This window comes from Solea senegalensis, linkage group LG1 (assembly GCF_019176455.1).
Source record: "Solea senegalensis isolate Sse05_10M linkage group LG1, IFAPA_SoseM_1, whole genome shotgun sequence".
Lineage (NCBI taxonomy): Eukaryota > Metazoa > Chordata > Actinopteri > Pleuronectiformes > Soleidae > Solea > Solea senegalensis.
This window is the reverse complement of record NC_058021.1, coordinates 12698772-12723493: the sequence shown is the minus strand read 5'-3', so window position 1 is coordinate 12723493 and position 24722 is coordinate 12698772. Positions and strand designations below refer to the sequence as shown.

The 24722-nt window shown below is 40.9% G+C and overlaps 2 protein-coding genes across 4 annotated transcripts; both read left to right on the top strand.

Moving 5' to 3' along the window:
• Positions 1 to 4796: 4796 nt before the first annotated feature.
• LOC122779718 (angiomotin-like 2a) lies at positions 4797 to 11940 on the top strand. Its single transcript, XM_044042308.1, has 11 exons — positions 4797 to 4971; positions 5862 to 6658; positions 7114 to 7279; positions 8558 to 8702; positions 8826 to 8915; positions 9606 to 9901; positions 10024 to 10199; positions 10306 to 10407; positions 10520 to 10716; positions 10867 to 10998; positions 11470 to 11940. Exons 2-11 carry the CDS (start codon positions 5937 to 5939, stop codon positions 11553 to 11555), a joined length of 2112 nt encoding a protein of 703 aa, XP_043898243.1. The 5' UTR covers positions 4797 to 4971; positions 5862 to 5936; the 3' UTR covers positions 11556 to 11940.
• Positions 11941 to 16623: 4683 nt separating this feature from the next.
• Positions 16624 to 24684, top strand: LOC122772982. 3 transcript variants are annotated; one of them, XM_044031343.1, is made up of 10 exons: positions 16624 to 17027; positions 18115 to 18189; positions 18994 to 19100; positions 19338 to 19682; positions 19793 to 20900; positions 20983 to 21054; positions 21548 to 21620; positions 21703 to 21808; positions 21892 to 22057; positions 22210 to 24684. In XM_044031343.1, the coding sequence occupies exons 1-10, from the start codon at positions 16767 to 16769 to the stop codon at positions 23518 to 23520; spliced, it is 3624 nt and encodes a 1207-aa protein (XP_043887278.1). In that variant the 5' UTR covers positions 16624 to 16766; the 3' UTR covers positions 23521 to 24684. The 3 variants fall into 3 exon arrangements, with proteins under 3 accessions (XP_043887278.1, XP_043887270.1, XP_043887284.1); XM_044031335.1 differs by having other exon boundaries at positions 21892 to 22123; XM_044031349.1 differs by lacking the exon at positions 20983 to 21054 and having other exon boundaries at positions 21892 to 22123.
• Positions 24685 to 24722: the final 38 nt, after the last annotated feature.

Sequence of the window (24722 nt, the reverse complement as noted above, 5' to 3'; positions counted from 1 at the left end):
AGCTACATCTGCGTTCCACATCTGTTTTGTTATCATTGCACACTCGACATATTCATCCTCTTGTGACTCACGTCTGTTTGCCACGAACATTCGGAAATTCCCTTGAGTTCAGCTCGCGCTTGCTGCGACATGCAGATGAGATGCTTCAACTCACTTCACTTCAAACGAAATGACAGGTACCCTTTTTACTCTTTATGATTTTACTGTGAACAGGTGTCAGGGAGGAATTAAGTTAGCACTTGCTTGCCTCAACAAAAATCACAAGTTAAATTGTTGTGAAATGTGAATACATGGGAAGCTTGTCGTGAGTGTTTCCCTGAGAACAGGACACCACTTGAGACAGCGCACCTTGTCCTCTTCTATTGTGTATTGTGTGAACGAGGAAGCCATTCCTGGATGTGAGAGCCAAGGAGAGGAATCTATCTCACTCCTTCCAACACTATCAGTTACATTCCTCCCCAATCCTGCCGTATCACATGACCCTGTCTCCCATTCTGTCTCATTCTTTTCCCACATAGTCCAGCACGCTTCCTGTCGCATCAAATCCCTTTATCTCAGAGTCAAGATGGATGTGACCACTGAAGTTATCTCGAGAGACAAACTTGCACAAGGAAATGAAAACAGATAGGAAAAAGAACACCACATATGTTGTTTTGTCTTCAGTTTAACAAGACATCACACATCTCCTTGTATAATCACTTCTAAACTATGAAATATGATGTGGTCTGATTTATGAGCCACAACCACTAATGTTTCACAAAGTCAAAAATAGATTGTGATAATGTCTGTTAAGTAGCTGTCAGATGATTCAGGTGATTTATTACTTTCTAAATCCATATCATGATGTAGCGATACAAGTGTTGCCATGGAGTGACAGAAAATAAAAAGGTCACCGTTGTACATATTTTAAATATATCCGCTTTAAACTGCTGGTCATCGAGCACAGGGAATCTATTTAGGCTGCGTTAATAGCTTCCTGTGCACTGACATTGCTCGTCGTTGGTCATTTTCCAATCTCTATGCCACGTTTGAATCCAGCAACTCTCCTCTTCACCGCACTCTTAGAATGGACACCGTCCTCCTGCCAAAATGTCCCTTGTGGACCGCCTCATGCAACATTACGCATGTGCAAACTGCCATAAAACACTCAAAGAAGATGGAGAAAAAAGAAGACATCAGTCACTGAGACCAAAGTAATGGTTGACTGCCCTGAAGCTGATGGTGTATTGTAGTATTCAGTAACCTGAAACAGGCTTTCAACTTTGTCCATATTGTTAAAAAGCATGTGAATGGCCGTGAACTTGCAGTCACCCCGTGAATATGTTCTACCTCTGTTTAAGTTTCCTTTAATGGTAATTTGTTAACTAATATTTGTGTAAGTGGAACTTAACTGGAATAACTGCAACCAGGATATTTATTTTGAGAGTGAGGGTACTTTTTTTATTTTTTTCACTTTTGTGTATCATGGTCTACAGTTTAAAATCATTCAAAGTTGTATAAAATTGAAATGATCCATTCACAGAAATGGTAGTTCACCGCACACACACACATTGTCTGCCTCTTTTACATCAATGTTAACATACTGCTCAGATGAGTAAATTTAGAGTCAGACTGTTTCCAATTGTGTAACTGGTAGTTTGCGTACTCTCACTGTTGCCTCATTTGTGCTCATGTTTCCGCCAAAACCTCAAAAGCAATATGAGTTTTACTGTGTTGTCCTCAAGTATTCCTCGCTGCCACTCTTAGTAAGTTTTTCCTACTTTGGGGTTTCAGCACCTACAGACAGACTCTGAGGAATTTTTATGGCACACCATTTTCAGATGTTCATCTCCCGTAATGACTCTTTGGAAGCATCCATAATTTTCAAAGGGTCAACCTCGCATTCCTCTGGAAGTTCACAGGAAGTGTGATACAATAGCTCGAGGCGTTGTCCACCGACACACAAACACATGCATGCTGACACACATACAGAGTGGGAGTATAGAGGAAGTTGTAAGGTGGTGTTAAATGACATGGCCATACTTTTAAAAAGGTAGAGGCTGTGCTGCTTCACAGTGTGAACGTGAGTGGGGGGGTGAAAATATGTTCCACTTAGCTGACCGGTCGCCTCCGTGTGGGTGCCGCCCACAGAGACGCAGTGTCTGCATGCATTTTAAAAAGACACAGTTTAAGAATATGCAGCATGTGAAACATGACGAGAATGTGCGTGCGCGTGTGTGTTTAATTAAGGAGGGTGTACGAGCCAGAGAGATGACGTGACCATCAATACCATCTCATCAGGCCTATAGATTTTTGGGTCTAATGAGAAAATCAGTTTAGAAGCTAGAGGCCACATACTGTAAAGCGATCAATTCTTGTGACCCGTCATGTTCCGGCTGCATTTGTTCATTGATTCTGTTGGAGTTTGATGTATTTGTTGTACTCTTTTTGTTTAGGAGAGAAACTTTGGATTTACCCTTAAACACACCTGGACACATGTTTTGTGTTTTTGGCTTTTCATTTCTAGAATATTTTATGTGTTCTCAATTTTTGTTTGTGTATTTTTTTTTCTATTCTATTAAGTCTATTGCAAACAGTGTTAACTAAAACACTCACACTAACACCATTGAAACCCGTTCAAATCGCTAGTTTTTGACGCATCATGACAAAAACTTGGCAAAAACGAAAACTTGGCAATTTCATACTTCACTTTCGTTTATGAGCACACTTACTCTAGGTGAGTTAAGGTGAGTATTTTATTAAATATGAAACATTTCACATAAACCAGGTTGCAATGATGAAACCAAAAATAATGTTTTTTTAGACCATAAAATGTATGTAAGGACTGATGTTCTTTTAAAACATAATAAAATAAAAACTGTACCATTTTTATAGCTTATTTTTTCAGGAGCACATTTTGGTACTATAGGTGTGTTAACTTAATTTTATTGAAGGTGCATCTGGACCATATCTGAAACACCTCCATGTCTGACGTCCTCAGTATAGCAGTGGTTTGGTCTGAGTGAGATTTGATTTCTCTCCTGGAGAATTTATATTTCAAGGAAACAAAGCTGGACATATATATATATACACATGTATGTATATATATCTATCTATATATAGATAGATAGATAGATAGATATAAAGGATTAATGTTCATCTGTCTATGTGGTGATTCTGAGTCTAACCTCGTCTAAGGAGGAGGACTTGCCTTGCATGTTTGAGATTTGCACTTGTATATCAGTAGGAGGGCATGCCCATGTGTGGCATTCTCCAGGCACTGGTCTGCACCATGGAGTGTGATGATGGGTACAAAGAGCCACTGTGTTTGCAGTAATGGGACAAGCACAGACCTCAGATTCCAGGGGACAGCTGCCACATGCACCACAGAGAAGGACACACACACACAGACACAGACAGAGAGCGAACAACTTAGACAAGTTGTATTTACCCATTCTGACCTGAGGTGAATGCCAGGGGGCTGGATTTGTAAATACTGAGAGCAGAGCTCTTCTTTCTCCGACTCTAATGAGAACTTACAGCATTTCAAATGAATTTATAACTATATTACACGGACTCAGTGGTCCTGAGGTCCACTCAATCTGTGTAAGAATTAAATATTAGTCTTGGAGATTGTAACTTTTGACCGAGTGGCATTAATTGCTTCATTTACAAAAAAGCTATAGATCTTATTGATCTAACTGTAAAAGAAAATGTTTTTTTTGTTTATTTTGGTACTGTACATTACTTTTTACTCTACGACTTCAGTTTCAGTTTATTATCAACTCTTTTTATTGCTTTTTGGCACATTGAACAGCTGCATACTATGGTACCAATGATAAGAATTCCTGTCTTATCAGCAACAACAAAAGACAGATAATCATAAGTGTATATGTGAATATTGCCATAAAAAAACCACACAAAATACAGTACAGATAGATAAATAGAGGTTATACATAACTTGAAATTCAGTAGTACAAAATTCACACATATGTACTTATATGTTATTTATATTTCTAGCAACTTTTACTCCACTACATTTCCTTTAACTATCTTTACTCATTACTACCAAATCAAATCAGAAGAAGAAGAAGAGTTGGTAATGGTCTGTATTTATATAAATCTTACTTCTTACTTTTTTAACACTTTTACTTCTAAAACGTAAGTCCATTTTATAGGAAACAAATGGTTTTTGATACAGTAAATGACATACACTTTAAGACGTTCACTTAAGTAATATTATAACAAAGATACTTTTACTCAATTTTAATAACACTGTTTAAATTGAAATTCACTTTATGGAGTATATACTGGACAGATTACACATATTTCACTTTTTATGTAAGAAAATGTGGGCTTGACAAAAAAAACAGGTCAAACTCTAAAGACGATGGTGTACAACTTGTATTTTTAAAGATAAACGCATCATGACGTGATCAATCGAGTATTGTAGCATCGTTGATTTCACATAAATAACACGGGGGAAATAGCAGCAGGAGACGGAGGAGGGAGAATGAGAAAATCTGTCGCATTTTCTCTGCATTTATTCCAAAACAAACGCTGTTCCCTCACATACTACACTTCTCTTTACCTCCTTATTGGTAATGATCGGGCGCACAGCAGCCCTCCCTCCCTCCCTTTCTCCCTCTTTCTTTCCCTCCCGTGTGGTTTTACGCTTTTGATCCCCGAGGGACCTCGCGTTTTACATTCCTGGCATTCCGACCTCAGTCCCTCCTCGGTTACTTATTATCGCCGCCTGCGCTCTCCCTCCCTCCCTCCCTCTCTCTCTCTCTCTCCCTCGCTCGCTCTCTCTCCACAATCATTTCACAGCAACAGAGGAAGCAGCAGCGCAGCGTGTTCCGTCCGTGGATGAGGACGATGAGACTCGTTTGAAAACAGAACAAAAGTGGATTTTACTGTGAATGTACTTACTGGGTTTTCCACACATCGAGATCGAGAGAAAGGTTGATGTTATGATGAGAGCGTGAGCTGGTAAGACAAGCGACTTTTCCTTGTTTTTCTTTTCTTTTGCAAACCGAGCTCTAAACACAAACAAATCACAACCAGTAGCATTTAAACTTTAGACAACGTGTTTGTTGTTGTTGTTGTTGTTATTGTTGTTAGAATAAAGATGAAGTTATTTTACGGTGCGGTTTTTGTACGCGTTTGCTCCCCCGTGAGACTGGAATTTTTGGCGCATGCATTTTTGTGTGTGTGCCTGCTGTGGAGGATGTGTCCACATCTCTGTGTTGTCGCTGTTTTGTACAACACACTCAGTGCTTCACTATGATGTGATGAACCTTGACTTTTCCATATGTTACTATTGTTGACACTAGTGTCTATGTACATGCGTTTATGTTTCTTTTTTACTGTATGTATTGTATTGTGTGTGTGGACTACTGTTCCAATCTGATTCTGATCTGCATCTAATTTTACTTAAAAGCAAAAGTGTTTGTATGGTATTAGAGTCTAATGTCATGGTTTACATTCTTCATAGGCTTTCCTCTGTGTGGGGTTTTATTATGAGCCTCATGTGTTATACTCATAGTCATGTATTTAACTACACTGTGCATTCGATTTGTTGTTTTAGCACTGCTATGATGACCACAGTCCAGAAAATACATCTTTGCTGTTTTAAAACAACAACACAATCTTCAGAAAGAAAGAACAAAACAGTTTCTACAAGTTAAAATCTCAAGTATTTAGTGAGAACTACCCTTACACTTGATCAGTAGCATGACCTGGCTCTCTGTATTAAAGACGTGCTTGAACATACATACTTACACATGTTGTCAACAAAGCTGGTGGGGCCCTGATACTTTTGCACTTTTGTCACATTTGCCTCAAGACTGATTCAACTCTATTTTCTCATCCTGTTTCAGGTTCACAGCTGATTAATTTTAACGCTTCGGAAAGTGCTCAGCAGATCTAAAGAGAGAGTAATAACACAAAACAACATGACGTCCACCGAAGAGCCGTCTGGCACGGTCCTGCACCGACTCATCCAGGAGCAGCTACGCTATGGAAACCCCACGGACACCCGTACCTTGTTAGCCATCCAGCAGCAGGCTCTGCGTGGAGGCAGTGGGAGCAACAGTGGACCCAGCAGTGGAGGAGACATGGGCAGGAGTCCACGATCCTCTCTGGAGAGTCTCAACCAGGAGGACCCTATGTTCCCCCAGCTCTCTGCGAGGCAGGAGCCTCAGGGCCAGGAGCACCAGGGAGACTACCACCACTCAGAAAGTGGTTATCAGCTCTACCAGCTGCACGGAGAGGAGCTGCCAACGTATGAGGAGGCCAAAGCGCAATCTCAGTATCTTGCCTCTCACTGGACCTCCACGGGCCCAATCAGGCAACTCCACGAAGGGAAGCTCCTTCATGAGGGGGTCTTCCACGAGGAGGGAGATATGGTGGAGCCCAAGTGCAGCCATGTGCGGTCGCTCAGTGAGCATCGTATGCAGATATCTCTGGAGAGGAACGATGCAGCCTTTAAAGCAGAGACACTAAACAGCGCCTCGCACAGTTACCCCGAGCTGCCTTACTACAGCCCACCAACCCACCAGAGCACAGGGCTGAGTTTGGGCAAACATAGCCCCCCTCCAGATTACTCAGTCCCTGTTCAGGGTCAAGGATTTATCCCTCACCAGGTCCAGGAGCCAGTGCAGGCACAGCAGCACAGGTACACAGAGGACATATTTACTTGCATTACGTCATACAATATGCTGTTGTGTTTTTGTACAAGAGACTGCATCATAATTATCTCCCACAGCGCGTCATTGTGGTTCACATGCTTTAACACATACTTATCAGTGTGAGTCACACCGTACCTTGTGTAGCAATTTCCTTCTTGAAATACTTAACAGGAGAACGAGTCCAGCCCTGTAGGTGTCTGTAATGCTTGGCATACTATCGCTGGATAGTTTCACATGCTTGTGTTACCTTGGATTCTTCTATAAAAGTATGTTCCTCATATAGACGTTAACATTCTTTAGAGTCACTGGAGTCAGTATGTCTGCCTGGCAATAGACAGGAATAGAGAGGTATTTCGGATGCCTTTCCCTTTAGCGAGTTCAGCTAATTCACATAATATATATATGAGCCTGCTTTTAACTTAATAATGTTCCTCTCATATAGGTATGTACAGTCAGGCCAGCCGGCTGAAGTCTCCTGCTACACGTTCTCCAGCCTGCCACCTGCTGGTTTGGAGGAGCCCAACCAGGTGGAACTGCTGCTGATGGAGAATGAGAGGTTGAGGCAAGAGCTGGAGGCACACAAGGAGAAAAGTGGCCGTATTGAGAAGGTAAAATATTATTTCAACACAGCTGACAAATCTATCAGGAAGAATACTCAAAAAACCCACATATTTCTTTCAAATGTAGGACTGAAAGATGCCAATGGCAGCTTAAAAATGTCAAAAACTGAATTGAGATGGAAAGTTATTGAATTGCCAAATAGTCCGACACATCCTCCATCACAGCCACCTGTCCCTGAAACACAACCCCAGTGGACAGCTGTCTCACTGACATCCAACTCCAGGCACACGCCCTCATCTGTACTGACCAGATGAGCTCAGCAGCTGCTACCTTAGTACCACAGGGGCACAAACAAGAGGTCACCGCCTGCTACTGTGTTTACACACTCCTTTCATTGTGTCGCTGACCTAGTGGAGGCCAGAGAGAGTGCGTGCGTGCATGTGTACTTTAGTTCCAGGGAGGCCATAGATTTTCTAGAGCTTGCTCTGCAGTTGTTGATGGGGTTTTGAATGGTGCACAGCTGAAGGGGCGTTGAGGGTCCGTGGCAGGTGAAGAACTTTTGCGTAAAAAGTGAAAGTTCTCTTTTGTTTTCCCGCCCACCACCACCCCAGTTATGTCCAGCCAAACAGGCCCTAAACAGTTTTTCTTGTTCAACATGGTGGAAATGGTTTTAGAGACATCGGACGCCAGATTTAAAAAAAAAAAAATTAAAAAAAATCCACTCTGCTCTCTGCTGAGTTATGTCACATGGCCATTGCCTTGTCTCAGCCTAAAGGAATGATAATTGCTGGGGTTGGAAAGTTTTCTCCGTCAGGCCGCAGCCCAGAGTAAACATGCCTGTGTGACTGCTGTAATGGTGGGTGTCTCTTTGCCATTTCCACAACCCAGGCACAGGCATGCACACCTTCCCTCTGCTGGCAACCTTCCCGGACTTGTGTGCATGTGCATGTGCGTGTGTGGTTGTGTGCATTTTAACCTTGATGTGTGTTGTGCGCGCTCTTGTGCGCTCACACACCTGGAACTAGAGCTATCAGCCCTCAGGAATGTAGATATAAATCAGTCTCACAGGGAGTGGTGCATGCTTGAATTCCTTCTCAGTATTATACCACACACACACACAGAACATACTGTATACACACAGTCATGAATGTACCCATATATACTGTATATTTATGTACTGTAACAACATGAATCAACATTCCAGCTCCTCCCTGACATGTGAAGTAGGCTAACCAAAAAAATGTTTTTCTCTACCTACTCTTTTCCTTTATTCATTCCTTTTCCTCTGTCCCTTCTACCCTCCTCCTTTCTCTTTCTGATCTCAGCTGGAGCAGGAGATCCAGCGAATTTCAGAGGCCTATGAGACACTGATGCAGGGCAGCAGTAAGAGAGAGAACCTCGAGCAGACACTGAGGAGGCGGCTGGTGTCTGAGATCAGGAGGCTGCAGGATTTCAACAGAGACCTCAGAGGTATAGCCACAAAATCCTCACAGTAAATCCGTATAAAGTCTTTATAACAATAGAGTATGATACTAATAATACAACCATGTAATACCAGGTTCCAACATGCACATTGTTTTGTTGCTTTTTCAGAAAACCTGGAAAATGCCAGGACGCATGTTGCAAAAGAAGTTCAAGCAGCCGACCATAATCAGCACATCATGGCCAAACTCCTTGAACAAAGTAAGTTTATCAGTGAAGATGGCTAGATTTCCATTCCAATGCCGTTCCATCCTCCTTTATAGTCAACATGCGTGATTGAACTGGATTGTGATATAGTAGGGTGCCCTTTTTGAAGCTTAAGTCTTCCTTTGTGTAGGAATTCCACTTGCATAACCTCAGCTTATTTGGTAAGAAGGCTTTATAATAGGGAATTTGATCCACACATTCTCTCCCTTCTTTCTCTCTTGCGCTTTCTCTCTTTCTCACACACACACACCTCTACAAAGGGATGTGAACTGGCTCTAAATCACAGAGCACCAGTGGAAGTGGTATAAATAAGGTCCCCCCCCCCACCTGTTGTTAGTTTGATTTATGCTGCATGTTGAAGAACTGGACTCAAGCAGAGTAATGGTGTTTGTACGGCCTTGATGAGGAATGCTCTGCTATGTGGGTCAAAGGGATAGGGCAGCTTTTTCCCCCTTCCTCTGCTCAGCATTCCACAAGTGTTTCGCTAAATGAAAAGCACTGGCCACCGTGTAGCTACTCTGTTACTTATTACTGGAGTTAGACTCAGGAGGGACAATTTGTAAAGTGCTTTTGTCATTATTGCTTTTGCACGGCCTGCAGCGTCTGTAAGCTCCGGTCTTAAATTTGATGCAGAAATGAATCAAACCTGAAATTAACCTGGCCGTCTTTATTTTGCTGTGTCAGATGAGGAGCAGAACTTCGAGCGGGAGCGCGTAGAGCGAGAGCTGCAGCGCTTGCGAACCACGGCGGAGGAGCAGAGCCTCAGGGCCAAGCGACTTGATGAGGCCTTGGAGGCGGCTCGAGGACGAGGCCGTCAGCTTGAGGAGGAGTTGAGGAGGAAGAGAGCATATGTGGAGAAGGTGGAGAGGCTTCAGAGTGCTTTGGCTCAGCTACAGTCCACCTGTGAGAAGAGGGAGAGTCTTGAGATGAAGCTGAGGACACGACTTGAGCAGGAGCTGAAGAGTCTGAGGGCGCAACAGGTATACTCACAAAGCCACCAAACTCTCAACCGTATTTAGTGTTTTGTCTTATGGCATGAACTGTAAAACAGGAGTTTCACTTACCCTGACCAATGTCTGTTTCACTTCACTTTCCACCTCAGAGGCAAACCCAGCCACCAGGAGTGACCATGAGCTCCCTCCAAGAGCGTCTGCGTGAGCGGGAGGAGCGAATCCTAGCACTTGAGGCCGACATGGTGCGCTGGGAGCAGAAGTACTTGGAGGAAAGCACCATGAGGCAGTTTGCCATGGAGGTGGCTGCCACTGCTGCTGCGCAGAGGTAGGAAGTTGGGCCTTGATTTTTGCTAGGACATTGCATATATATACCTGTACTTATGCTTCTTCAGTGGACTTGAAGCTCAATTCCATTTTGTTTCCTTTTGCAGAGACACCACCATCATTAACCACTCCCCCTGCCACTCCTCTAACAACAGTTTCAACGAAGACCTGCCAGTTGCTGACTACAGGAATCAAGAGATGGAGAACAGGTACCGACTGCTGATTGAACTCTCTCCTTATCCTTACATATCATTACAGAATCAAGATTTGTGTCACGATGAGCTCCTCCGATTGATGGTTCGTTTTTCTGTTTCGCTTCAGGATCCGTGCTCTTTACGCTCAGATCTTAGAAAAGGACGCAGTGATCAAGATCCTCAACCAGCGGTTGCATCAGGACCAGGGGCGGAAGGATGAGCAAAATCCCCGAACAAGTCACCTGAACATAGCGGGGGCACCTCTCCGACCGGCCTCTTCCACCCCCTCCATCTGCACCTTCAAGAGTAACACAAAGACTAGAGGTGAGGAGAATAGCAATAGCAGCCGATCCTTTCGATCTAGTTCAAATATCTACACTGCTGTGTATTCAATGGAGGATTTTCTGTGAATGTCCTCGTAATGAATGAGAGGTAAAACAAGACGCTGACATTTCTTACGATGTTGTCTTTTAGGTAAGAGTCTTTCCGATGATCAGACTTTGCCAAACCGTCAGTTCTCTGCTCAATCAGAACCTGGAACATTAGAGCGGCACACGGAGGGAACCAACCCCAAAGAGGCCACCGGCACAACTAAGCTCCACAGTGGTGAGTGTTCTTGTCAAATATGCATGAGTGTTACTGTATAGTGAAAGTACTGCTCTCACTATAAAACCAGAATGATCAATTATTTAGACACATGCACCACTGAGGATCAGTAAACCTGCATGTGCACACACACACACTGCAATTAGACTAATTGGACTGTTCGCCCCCATGAGAGGAGCTTTGGACCTCAACTTCATGCATGTCCACATTGATTAACCATGCCACTGCTTTACCAGCCAATCAGCTACCATGAGTGCAGGTCATGGTTCATAATGCGGGCCTTGTGGAATGTGCATGGTTAGAAAATAATGTGGATCTGTTGACTGAGCACATTCACCAGAGTGGTCTGTTTGACTGTGGAAAATCTCTGTTAACCTTTACTTGCTGATAGCTGAGCTGTATCTGGGATATTTATTTTTTTTCCACTGTTTTAAAACATCTCTCTGATTGTTTATTGTCTTTTCCCCCCAGACAAGGCAGCTCCTAAGAAGTTGCTATTAAACCCTTTCAGAGGCCTGGAAGAGCTGGAGTCGGAGGCAGTGGAGATCTTCATTTAAAAAGGACTGAGGAGTGGATTTTAAATGAGGGGTGAAAAGCAATTCTGAGAATCTGTGAAGAGTGTCTTTACATAGTGAATGGAAGAAAATATTGGATGCAAGAATGTTTGTGTAAAGAGGCCAAAGCACGAAAAAAAAGGACTGTTTTCACTTTTAAGAGACAGAGCTGTGCTCCGACACATTTACTCTCAGTAAGCTAAGGCAGCTGCAGGCAGTCTGCCCGGCTGAGGGAGAGAACGATGAATCTTCTGAGGTACTTGGACAGTATTGTGGATTGTAATAGGGCAACATGTTCTCAGAAGGTGTATGCCGGAATATTTATATAAATATATATATTGATATTGATATATTATTGCTGCTCCCCTTGTATATTCCCTCTTTATCTCTCCCCTGGTGAATTAAGAAGCTACCTATTTATCTTATCTGGTTTCAACATTCCCCAGATATTAAGCCTCCTCATGTTCTTCTAGATAAATACTCAATAAAAGATAATCTATGTGACCTGCATTCCCCCTCCTCTCCAGAAAATGTTAATCTGAAAAAAACCCTCATTCCCATCACATGGGTGTTATCTGTTCTTGCAGACTTTCCTTTGCTCAATAATTTAAGCTGATAACTCATGAAACACTGCTGATTTTAAATACGCTCTTGCTGTCCACACTCATTCAGCCCGAGTAGCTGGTTCAACAAAGGCTTTGGAAGGGTGTGAACAGTCGAGATACATAATATATTTGGTATGTTGTTGCCAAACTGACACAGACCTGGTGTTGTTTGTAATATTGGGAGGGTGTAGCGTCATGGTGTTGATTTCATCATCTTTTTTTTATTTTTATTTTATTGACTTTTTCCTTCTCAGAGTCTGTTTGCATGTGTGATTACAGTATGCGAGTGTGTTTCCTGACGTGGTGATTCTGCTGGTTTGGTCACCACTGTAGGATGAATGTTGAAAACTGCATCATGTTGGTTTTGTGTTTGCTGTTAGTTTCAAACTAACACACAGGTTAATTATTATCATTATTATTATTATTATTGTTATTATTATTAATATTATTTACTGTTATTATATATTTTATACAGATGTCTGTATTTGTTGTTTTAGATATTATAGTGCTTTAAGAGAGACGCCAAAGAGTTTATGTTTGTATTGTTTGATGTAAGTTATGTGCGGACAATCATGGTCATGTCAAGCTGTTCCCAACCAACCGAGTGTTGACTTCAAACAGGCATTTCTGTGAACTTCAAACAGTATGAAGGTTTTTACAGTTGAATTCATGCAACATTTCATAAAGCAATAAAATATTCTAATATACCAGGCTCTGGTTCTGGCTTGTGATTCCATTTACAGTGGATTTTACTCTTTACTCTCAAAAACAAAACAAAACAATCCTGCTGTTTTGTGTTGTTGAAATCAAAATATAAGCAGGGAAGCTGTGGTTTCTCACTGGTAAATGGTGTTGTTTCACGCTGTAACTCAATCTCTTCATTCCTGTCCTCTTCTTACTCCACAGAGAGTGCTCTTCATTAATGAATACCAGAGCAGCATTCTTTTGGGTTCAACTTTCTCGGGTGGCCTGCTCTCTTGTTCTCCTCTTGCCATGAAGAGCATGCTTGACATAGATCACATTCTCATAAGGACACGTAACCCTATACACGACAAAGACAGGTTTCTCCCAGATTAGTCGCTAATGCCCTCTGAAATTCCTTTGTGCTGCCATCCACCTTTACTAGCATGCGCTGCATTCCTCAATGTTTTTATTGACTCGAATTTTACTCACGCCCAGCGGTGTTTATGCACTATTTTAGGAGATTTGGGAGCTCTGTGTGTGATGTGGTGTCTGTCACACACACACACACACACACACACACACACAGACAATACATCACACTTGTTATTAATGTGGGACAATGTAAATGACTGGCGAGAATAATGAATGTTATGATGTCATTACTGTCACACGCATGGTCACATGGTTCACCAGTCATCCACTCACTTGCGTGTGTGTCTACAACTTGGCTCTGGCAGAGAAGCTTTTACACATTTGATAAACAGGAAACCGAGGGAATGAATGAGATATAGTGAGACTGCTTGTTGCCAGTTGTTAGGTGATATTAGTAGCTTGGCTTTATTTATTTATGTTAAAAAAAATTGTATACACAACGGCCGTGGGAAGTCGATTGCGTCAGTAAACAAATAGTTTGTCTGTGGTTTCTTTTTGGCTGTGTTCTGTGCAAAGTTTTGGTTGTCTTAGTTTATTGACACTACAGTTTTCTCGATAAGGTTTTAAGTCATACATTAAATACTCTAGGTTAATCAATTATTTCAGTTATCAATTATGATAACAGTGGTTGGGTCACCAGGTCATGAAAAGTACATTAGAACCCAAAACCAATAACAAACTACTCCTGACTTGACACAATTAAATTTCTTATACTTAATTAAGGTGTTACCCCACAAACCTTGAGCAGGATTTTCTGGTTTGTTTTGATCCAAATTGCCTGTCATCAAGACTTAATTGTGTGCGCGGGGTTAGCTAAGGATGTCTAAGGATGATAAATAATTTTTGATATTTCGGTGTCCTGAAGGCTACTTGGTTTAAAGTCAATCTGGAGTATTTAAAAAACACAACACAAACTGCCAGAGGCCACTTTTCTGTGCCAGGTTTGAGTCAGTTAAAATAGAAATGTCTATTGCACAACTAAAAAAAGTTTGGTTTGATAAATGGAAGGGGTAAATTTGTTAAAACACCTATGCAAGCCTGGACTTGGCCAGAGAGGATATGAGCTGGTGAGATCATACGGATGCTTTTGACAGAGAAGCTTGTATGGGAAAACACAGAGCACGATCTGGTGGTATGCAACACTATCAATCTTATTTATGAATTGTGAACTCTTATCTAGCACAGTGATGGACAGCATTGTGAAGACTTGCCAACATTCCTGTGTGAAAGTGAAAGGCAGCTGACATGTTCTGACTGCGACGCTCTCCTTCTCTCTATTTTTCCCAGAATTTAAACGATTGAGTCTTCAAAAAAGAGTCTGGGGTCAAATTCCTTCCCACTTATATGTCCAGGAAAATGAACATTTTCTGCACTCTTTGGTCTTCCCAGTTTTTCTTCTTTTCACTGGCTCACTCACATGGGAACTTCATTCTGGACTCACAATCAACCGTGAAAGGAATTGGGTTTGTTGTTGTGCAAACACTGATGCAGTGCTGGCTTTATTACAGCTACCCTGATGTATATGGTTTCACAACACATTCCTCACAAGTTATACTCAGCGAGGTACAAGCACATTCAGCACATTCATACTGATGGTGGGTGATGATATCAAAGCAGGAAAATAAATAGGTTGTTTTTGGAATACAGATTGGCCTTGCTTCACATGGTTGTAAGTGTTCTATTTATGTGGCCAAGCACCCTGTAAATAAAATAAATCCAATAAATGTTGCCGTGCAAACAAACATAAGAATATGAGTGAATTTCAGCAGATGTGATGATAGATAAATTGGCCTCCTCTGGGCAAATATGAAATAACTTGTCAGATAGTCTGAAAGAAAACATCCAGTCAGACCATAAATCTATAAAATCATGGCATATTTTTTTCTGGGGGAAAACAACTAGCCTACCAGATGTGTAACTTGTCAACACCTGCTACAGAAGACTGCTGCGGAGCCTGCAGTCATGAATGGCATTCCTGTTTGTTCAGGGGCCATGTATTTAAAACCACAGACATGACCCCAGAACCATATTTCAGCCACACTTCCCTGAGGCTGTTGAAGTGAAAGATCTGCATCATTCTGGTGTTCATTTATTAAAGTAGGCAGGTTGTTGAAGTTTTCTGATTGAACATCCTCAGTGTCCTTCCTCTTGATAAGCTCTTCATCTAACCTGCATGGACACGGTGGAGTATGTTTGTCCTTTGACTGGATCTGTTAAAGGTCCAGTGTGTAAGAATTAGTGACATCTAAAGATGAGACTGCAGAGTGCAACAAATCTGACTCCTCTGATCCACCAAGCATGTCAGGGAACTACAGTGACCTTTGCTTATGAGAAAGGAGGTCAACAGGCTTTCACAACTCCCTCCACTATTCCACTCACTTCTCTTCTGTTTGCATCTTTTTTTGCTGGTTTGTGCATCAGGTTTATGTCTTATACACAATAAGTACATTCAGTCTAGCTCTTATTTGTACCCAAATGTTTAAATGCACTTTTGTAAGTCGCTTTGGATAAAAGCGTCTGCTAAATGACATGTAATGTAATGTAATGTAATGTCTTAAGTAGAAACACAGCCTCGATAAAGTAATGTCCTTAGCTAAAATGCATATCAAAGGTTTATTCTAACATTTTCAGTTGACTGCACCATGTACACAAAAAACACATGATAACATCCGTTATCTCCTAAATGCTTGCACAGCAATTGGCAACAGCGTAAGTCATGTGGTGAAAGTTTGCAGCTAAAAGGTGACACCTGCTGGATATATCCCAGACAGACTTGGCCATGGAACTTTAACATTTGTAATTACATATACACACATACATGCACTAAATTATCATTATTTTTTATTTCAAACCAATTCAGGCAAGGGTATAAATGTATTAATAAAAAATATATAGGAATATATTGAGACATTAAATAATGCAATTATTCAAAAATAAGTATGTATTATAAGTATACAATAATATGTATGTATAATAATATAGGTGCAATAATAACTTTTTTCAAATATACATTTTTATATTATAAACCTACCTATGGATTCAGTGTGGAAAATATGAATTTACATAGTCTGATAAAACAATCCAATGCATAATATCTTTTTTATTTGCTTATATTTTATAATTTTACAATGATATTTGAGTATTGATTACATTGATGTCATATTACACTTGCTATGAGTTACAAATAAATACAAGACGTAAATAAAGACGTTTTTCCAGTGCAGGGATGTAAATTGTGTTTTTTTGCTGTTAATAATCAATAGCCAACCGGGGGCTGTGGTCTGGCACCAATCGGTGTACGCCTGGCAACAAACCGCGCGAACCCATCAAAACATTCTCGCCGACTGAGCCATCTCGGCTTCCGTAGCAGCAACGAGTGGCTAAAATAGCTGCCTGATAATATTTCCTGATTAACAAATAACAGAGGTCGTCCCTGTTTATGTCTTAATAAACACTCATAACGCGGTGTGCGTGGACAGAGCTTATTTCCGGGATGTGCTCCGTCGACGGATGTGAATCGTGGCATCGCAACGCGCAGCGGTTTAAGTTACCGGAGGATCCAGAGATGAGACTGGAATGGGTTCAGTTTTTGGCCACAGTTAATAAGCAGCGTTTTAAAGAGTCGTCGTGGACTGAAATCACTATCTGCGCTGAGCATTTCAAAAGGGACTGTTTGATTTATGTGGCTCCGACTGGGGCGGTGCAGCTAACGCCCGGTGCTGTTCCATCTCTGTGTGTCCAGTCTAAGCCAGAGGTAGTGAGTGACACCACACACACACACACACACACACACGCTGTAGTTTTACTATGTCAACTCGTGGTATAAATACATGGTTTTATTCTTCTTTCACTATCTCTTTCCTTCACCCCATGGAGTTTTTAGTGTTTCTGTCTGTCTGTTTGTGTTTCCGCACTTGCCAATATTTCCATATTTGCGTGAATGGGGTGAAGTCTGCCATCACTGATCGCATTGTTTTTAGTGGCTCTGTGTGTCTGTTGTGTTTGTTTCTACACTTGTTGTTACTGATTTGCCCACTGGCTGTCACACTACTGTCCTGTTATGATAGATCTGTTTGAACTTACAGAAGACGCAGTCAAAGACCATCAGGCGTCAATAGAATTGATTTGATTGGATTCGGTAGTCATATTTCAGGAATAAAAAATACTATTTAATTGACAAATCAGACATAAAATATATTTGGAAGCAAAAAAGCACAGCAAAACAAAATGATCAAATGTTGACGGATTATGTTGTTGTTTTTTCCCTTCACCATATATGTATGAATTATACCAAGAAGGTTAATACAAAATTATCTAGTGTCTATATAATATATACAGATAATAAACTGCATGGAAGAGTAATTGAAAGAAATCCTGCAAAGAAATAATCTGATGTTGCAGAAATACTCTATATGCCACAACATGTATGGATGAGTTATAAAATATGTATACACAAAATTGTCCATTTTCTTTATATGATATTCTGACATGTCTTGTACGTCACATACAATTTAAGCAATTTTGGAGCAGGGAGCTTCCTCCCACAGTCCAAAAACATGCAATATGGGGATTAGGTAAATTGTACACCCTAAATTGACCATAGGTGTGAATGTGAGAGTGAATTGCTGTTTGTCTCTATATGTGTCCCTGCGATGGACTGGTGAACTGTCCAGGGTGCACCCTGCCTATCGCCCTATGTCAGCTGAGACTGGCACAGCAATGACCAATAAATGACATGGGACAGTTTTGTGGAAACCCGTACAAGGGAATTCATTGGGAAATAGATGATTCAGGAATATAACATTTATGCAACATGTTACATATGACTGTATTGTTTTTAGTGGCTCAGTGTGTCGGTCTGTCTTCGACCAAGATCAGAACATCGGAAAGAAAAGGATCGCCAGAGGAAAAGAAAGGTATGTAGATCTATAAGTTTATTGTTTATCAGTGGATTGCCAAATGGCAAAGAAGGATACCAAGGTTAGCCAATATTTCAGTAGATATCATCACCAACATTTTATCCTTAAGGAGGTATCCTACAGTTTTGATAATGGCAGTTATGAGGGCCGGCACTATCCGCCATGTTGCTTCCATGTGCGACCAAGGTCGGGGTCAACTCCTGGGCATCAAGTTATCGAATGACAGCTGTTGGTCTTTTATACTGTCCTAATTTGGCTGAACTAGAATTATGGTGTTATGTATATTTCATGATAAATTGCTTTAAACTAGAAATGTTACACAAGTTACATACACCGTTTCTATATGTATGATTTAAACAAAATTGGAATGTGCTTTTAACTGATAGGAGTATTCTGGCTATAGTTGTCACTTGAACATTACATGCATGCCACAAAATGGGAACATTCTGATTTTTATCAACCTGCGCATTATTCCACAAGAAGAATCATAGATTACTGGAAACAGGAGGATTCCAAGAGTCTTACGAGTGCAAACAGAAAAAAAACGTAGGCCTCGTCGTTAAATGTGAAATACAGCAATGCACAATGGCAGAATATATTCAACAGCCAATCTGCCATTATATCCTCATCTGGTCAATTTAATTTGCAAATAGACCAGTTAACACTAGATAATTATGCTTTCAGATTATTGTACAATGTTCAAATATGGCATATAGTATGACACCATTTCCATCATGTATCAACAACATTAATACACTGTACCTTATCTGTTTATGGTTCAATGTGGCATTTTGTTATTAGGCTTTGGAGAACGAAACGCCAGAACAAGCGGAGCTGCGAAAGATAAAGAACAGAGAGAGAATGGCAGAGAGGAGGAAACAAGAAACAGAAAAGCAACGATATGAACGGTATACTATCATTGTTATTCCGAATTTTGATATGCATTTGACATTCTTTTGAGTGTGAACTATGAAGATCTCACCACAAGTTTCAAACGTCTCTCACACGAAAATTAATGTTAAATGCAGTTTCTCCAAAATGAAGAAGTATTTTATAAATATTATGGTAAAATGTAATCACATTAACGTGATAAAAAAGTATTTAAGTATTATAACCATTGCCCCCTTTTCCTTCACATGTACCAGGTTATCCAAGGTCAGAAGTAAAGTTGCAGAAACTCGTGCAAAAGAGACACCAGATGCACAGGCGGCCAGGTTATCCAAGGTCAGACGTAAAGTTGCAGAAACTCGTGCAAAAGAGACACCAGATGCACGTGCTGCCAGGTTATTCAAGGACAGGAGTAAAACTGCAGAAACTCGTATAAAAGAGACACCAGATGCACGTGCTGCCAGGTTATCCAAGGACAGGAGTAAAACTGCAGAAACTCGTGCAAAAGAGGCACCAGATGAAAGAGCTATACGGTTGTCAGCAAACAGACGTCGAACTGCCAAAACTCACGCTGCAGAGACACCTGAACAACGAAGCACGAGGTGGGTGTGTCGTTTCCATGGCAGCTAATGACAAATCATAATCTTCATATTGACAAAAATGTTATTCAAGGATTAATATCTCACCAAAATGTATGTGTTTTGCACTGCAGATTGTCAAGAGACACAATGGCAAAATTAAAAACAGCAAATGCACTTACCACTGAAGATGCATCTAGAGCTTTCAGTGAGCGAATTAAGGAAGGGCCAACATGTGTCTGCTGTGTCTGTCATCGGCTTATGTATAGGAAGACTGTTGTACGTTTTAATCAGGATAAATACAACAAATTCTCAAAGGATGTCACCACTGAATTGACCAACCATTTGTCTACTGACTGCACTTGGATCTGCAATACTTGTGACTCTACAATGAAGACAGGACAGATGCCTGCACAGGCGAAGGCCAATGGACTTCATCTCAGTGACATACCAGAGGAACTAAGTGACCTGCGACCGCTAGAGTGGCAAGACGGTGATCATGATCTCTGGCAAGCAATCAACCAATCTCCATGTGCAAGAACTGATGAAGTTTCTACTGTTACAGTTCCCCAGGCAGCCAGAACAGACATCTATAGTATAGCGAAAAGATATGGATATGACGTCGAAGATGTGCCTTCAGATGGTAATTGTTTCTTCAATGCAATACATGTTACCTGTGCCCGTTCCAACATAGACTGTGTATCGCCAGATGAGCTGAGACAAGCGTTGGTGCGGTTTCTCAGGACATCTAATGATGTGGACCGATATCAGCAGTTCATCCCAGACCCAATAGCAAGTCATGAGGCAATAGTTGCTGGCTACGATGTGGACATGCCAGAGGACATTGACTTTGGGATTGCTTGTATCCCTGACGTAGTTGATCGCCAAATTGAAACGTGGAACCGATATGTGGATCGACTGGAGAAGGGTGCCTGGGCAGATAATGTGACAGTTCAAGCATTGTCGGACATGATGGACATGGAGATTCACATCGTAACAACTATCAATCCGGATGCCATGACGATTGTTAAACCACCAGATGACAGTCCTTCTCGTCGAGTAGTCACCATTGGTTTGATTGATCAATGTCATTATGTGGCGCTTCGTCTGACGGAAGCAAATCAAAGTACCAGTAAACCAGCACAAGTGGATCAAAGTTCATCAGCACAAACAGATCAAAGTACTGTGCCACTAATGAGCAAACAAGAAAGAGAAGATGCAGAGGATGACCGTGCATTTGAGGTATGCATGTATATATTATATGCCATATAATATAATTTTATTGTCTTAATATGACGTGTATATATAATACATATATTTCCAGGAAACAGCAGCAGCGCGAGGCTTGCCGTATAGTACCTGCGTGCAGGAGGACAATCCACAGGACCATGACAATGTATATTTGTATTTCTCGGATCATGACATGCCAGACATTAAAATATATCTGTAAATTCACATCTCAGTTGAAGTATTGTTTTTAGTGGCTCTGTCTGTCAGTGTTTCCACACTTGTTGTTCCTGATTTGTCCACTGGGTGTCACACTACTGTCCTGTTATGATCGATCTTTTTGTCTGTCTGTCTGTTTGTGTTTCCACACTTGCCAATATGACCATATTTGCACGAATGGGGTGATTTCTGCCATCTCTGATTGCCTTGTTATAATTATAATCTATTCATGAATACATTTCTTCTTATACTATTACTATTACTATTAGTGCTGCTACTACTACTACAACAACTACTACTACTATTATTATTTGTATTGTTGTTATTATTATTACAGTAATAGTAATAATAACAATGATAATAATGAATTATCATTATTATTGTGTTAGTATTAAAACACAAGCTAAAACAAACAAACCACTTACCTTTGTTTCCTTGTGTAGGAGCCTGTGGAAACCACTGAAGTTAAGACATATTCACCCTCTTTTCATGAAGAATCGAGGCTTCCCGCAAGAGGTAAAATAAATAATTGTTGTGTTCATTTAAATGAAGTCAAAGAAAGTGATTTCTCATAAGTTCTTTGCATCTCCTTTTTCAGAAGGCCCAGTTCCACTTAGTGTCTTATGTTCAACAAGAGATGTTTCCGATACTTCAGTGTCTGAAATGCTACCAAAAAATGTGAATATTGATTTGATCCTGAAAAGGTAAGTTTTCTTAATCTCCATTTTTGGAGTTTCTTTCATGTTTTACTCATTATTTAATCAATATTGTAAATATTTTTTTTCAGAGCAGCACCTGTACAGACAAAGGAAAAACACCTCCTTAAGCTGTTCAACGAGAAGTGCCAGTCATGTGGCTGTAAACTCAGAATCGATAAGGTGACCCACGGCGGGTTGGTTGTCTTTAACCAGCAGTGCCTTCAGTGTGTGCACAGAAACCAGAGGAAAAGCCAGGTCAGTACCAGTGCACCACCTGCTGAACGCCCTCACCTGACAGAAGGCACACAGGTCATTCCAGAGGTACAACATTAGCAATTATACTGAATCATATCCAAGATAAAAATTATTTTATTTCACTCAAACCCATTCATGTCATCATTTAACAGGCCGGACCAACAGAAGACTCATTTGTGTCTCATGTTGGTGTTAATGAGGTGACTGACTCGGTCAACAAAACAGAGGGATCACGTGATGAGACTGAAGTGGATTCAGAGAGGAAGACAAGTGTGCCTCAGGTGATCAGTGATAAGGAAACTGATAACGATGAGGAATCTGAGGACAATGAGGAATCCGAGGATGACGATGAGGAATCTGAGGATGATGACGAAGCGGAGAGAACATGTTATAATCTTGCTCCCCAGCCCAATGAGCTCTGCACGGTGTGTGGGAAGTTTTACAGAAAACGCTGGCCTCACACATGTGAGCACATACTTAAGCCCTATTCCTGCAACATTTGTGGCAAGAGATGTGCTAATGAGCATGCTGTAAACTCCCATAGCAGAGTTCATGAGGTAAATTACGCGCATCGGTGCAAATACTGCCACATGACATTCAAAACAAAAGTGGGCAAAGTCAATCATGAGCAGATCCACCAAACGGAAGGACAGCCCTATAAATGTTCTGAATGTTCAGAAGCATTTGCCACAAATAAGGAACGCAGTCTCCACATGGAGGATCACACAGGCCCCAAGCAGTTGAAATGTCATATCTGTGGGAAGGAGTTCCTCTGGACTCTTGCTCTCCAGAGACACTTAAATGTGCACACAGGTCTAAGGCCTCATAAGTGTTCAGTGTGCCATCGTGGCTTCAACCAGCCAAGTCACCTCAAATCTCACATGCGCCTGCACACAGGAGAGAGGCCTTATAAATGTCAGCATTGTGACAAATGCTTCAATCACAACGTGAGCTTGAAGAGTCACGTTCAGCGTTACCACACACCAGGCAATGAACGTAATAATGCCAAGAGGAAAAAAAGGAACACTAGTGATGCTCAGGGTGTTGGGAACAAAATGGGTGAAGACTCTGTCCTTGCCACTGTAGAGAAGATACAGGATGCACAATTGAGTGAACAGGAAAGAAAAAAGAAGAGACACACTGGTAGACCCATTGGGAGGCCTAAGAGTTATGCATCAAGTAATGTGGTGCTGGAAATTCAACTGGAAGATCCAAGTTCACAAATTAATACTGAAGATCCACAGGCGGTGTCGACACTGACTGACAACAACGGGACCATCTCTGAATTAGCAGGGGAGGGAGGGCAGAAAAGCACGGACACAAAGGATACCACAAAATCGAGAAGAAAAAAAACACATTTTGACAGTGACTCTGAATTCGACCCAGATGAAACAAAGAAGAAGAGAAGTGGTAAATGCCCAGGGAAGCAGAGGGGGAGGCCAAGAAAAACTCCGGTGGTGTGAAGTTTCATGAAAAGAACATAAACAATTGCACTTAAATGATACAGTAATACATGCATATTGAATAATAATGACGTGACTTTTTACATCAGTGACCACAAGGAAGAAAAAAAAAGACAAACCATTATCTGTTCAGAGAAGTTAAAGCTTTAATTTCAAAACAATTACAAATGTGACTTGTGTAAAATGACACTTATCAGGACTGATGTTAAACGCCAGTGCTTCAACTTGCTGGTGCTCAGGGCTGGCCCAAACCTCCATGGGGCAACATGATGCTTCTGGGGTGACTGCACAGTTGTAACTGTTGCTTGGATCATTACAATGTCAGTCTGGCATGTTGTTACACTTACACTTAAACTGGCTTTAGTCTTAAATGGTGTCAAAATCAGAAGGAAGGCCTTGTGTTGATTTTTTTGACTTCATATTCAAAATGGCAGAATACTAAGAGGTGAATATGGTGACAGCCTACTATAAAGTAACCTAATAAAACAATACATTTTTACTCTACTAACCATGACAATGACTTTTTGTTTGGTGTGATTTAAGAGCTCCAAAAATAAACAACAACAAATTATTATTCTGATATAGTATCATTAAATATTCAAGTAGAAAAAAATCCCACTAAAACAAAAGTCAAATAATGTAGTAAAACAGCACCTCGTTAATAAGTGCAAAGTGTATCTGTTATTTTATTTGAATGGGGGTCAAGCAGCAGCTTGTTGGCTGATGTGTAACCTTCTTGAACATGAGATACATTTGAGAGGGGAAGGGAAGTCATTTCAACTATGCAAATAACAGCAAGGCTTCTGTAGTTGGGTAGATTGATTAGATAGAATATAAAACAAAGCGTTTCAAGGGTTTATTTTGAAACCTCAGTATGTCTAGTGCCACAGGTTGAAGAACAGAAGACAATTTGACTGCAAAAATGTCAACGATACATCACAGCCCACAAAAAGCTCTTGGAAGATGATGTGAAATGTTATTTTTTTTAAAAAAAAGGAAGTGATATTTATTTTGTGTTCAATGTGTTCATGACTAACAGTTGTTAACACTCCACTCCTGCTCGTGTTAGGTTTTGCTAGTCTGTTACTTTGTTACATTATGCCAAAACAAAACGTTATTTGCTGGTCAAAACTGCTAGAGGAAATAAATACTCTACTACACGTATATGTGGCTTACTGTTTACTTTCTCATAGTCAATGTAA

What these genes read in the sequence shown, in the direction of transcription:
- LOC122779718 (XM_044042308.1), top strand. Translation starts at nt 5,937, where the DNA reads ATGACGTCCACCGAAGAGCCGTCTGGCACGGTCCTGCACCGACTCATC. An exon ending in GTGCAGGCACAGCAGCACAG is followed by an intron (nt 6,659 to 7,113) that starts GTACACAGAGGA and finishes CCTCTCATATAG; the next exon opens with GTATGTACAGTCAGGCCAGC. An exon ending in GGCCAAACTCCTTGAACAAA is followed by an intron (nt 8,916 to 9,605) that starts GTAAGTTTATCA and finishes TTGCTGTGTCAG; the next exon opens with ATGAGGAGCAGAACTTCGAG.
- LOC122772982 (XM_044031335.1), top strand. Translation starts at nt 16,767, where the DNA reads ATGTGCTCCGTCGACGGATGTGAATCGTGGCATCGCAACGCGCAGCGG. An exon ending in ATCCACAGGACCATGACAAT is followed by an intron (nt 21,055 to 21,547) that starts GTATATTTGTAT and finishes TTCCTTGTGTAG; the next exon opens with GAGCCTGTGGAAACCACTGA. An exon ending in ATCGAGGCTTCCCGCAAGAG is followed by an intron (nt 21,621 to 21,702) that starts GTAAAATAAATA and finishes CTCCTTTTTCAG; the next exon opens with AAGGCCCAGTTCCACTTAGT.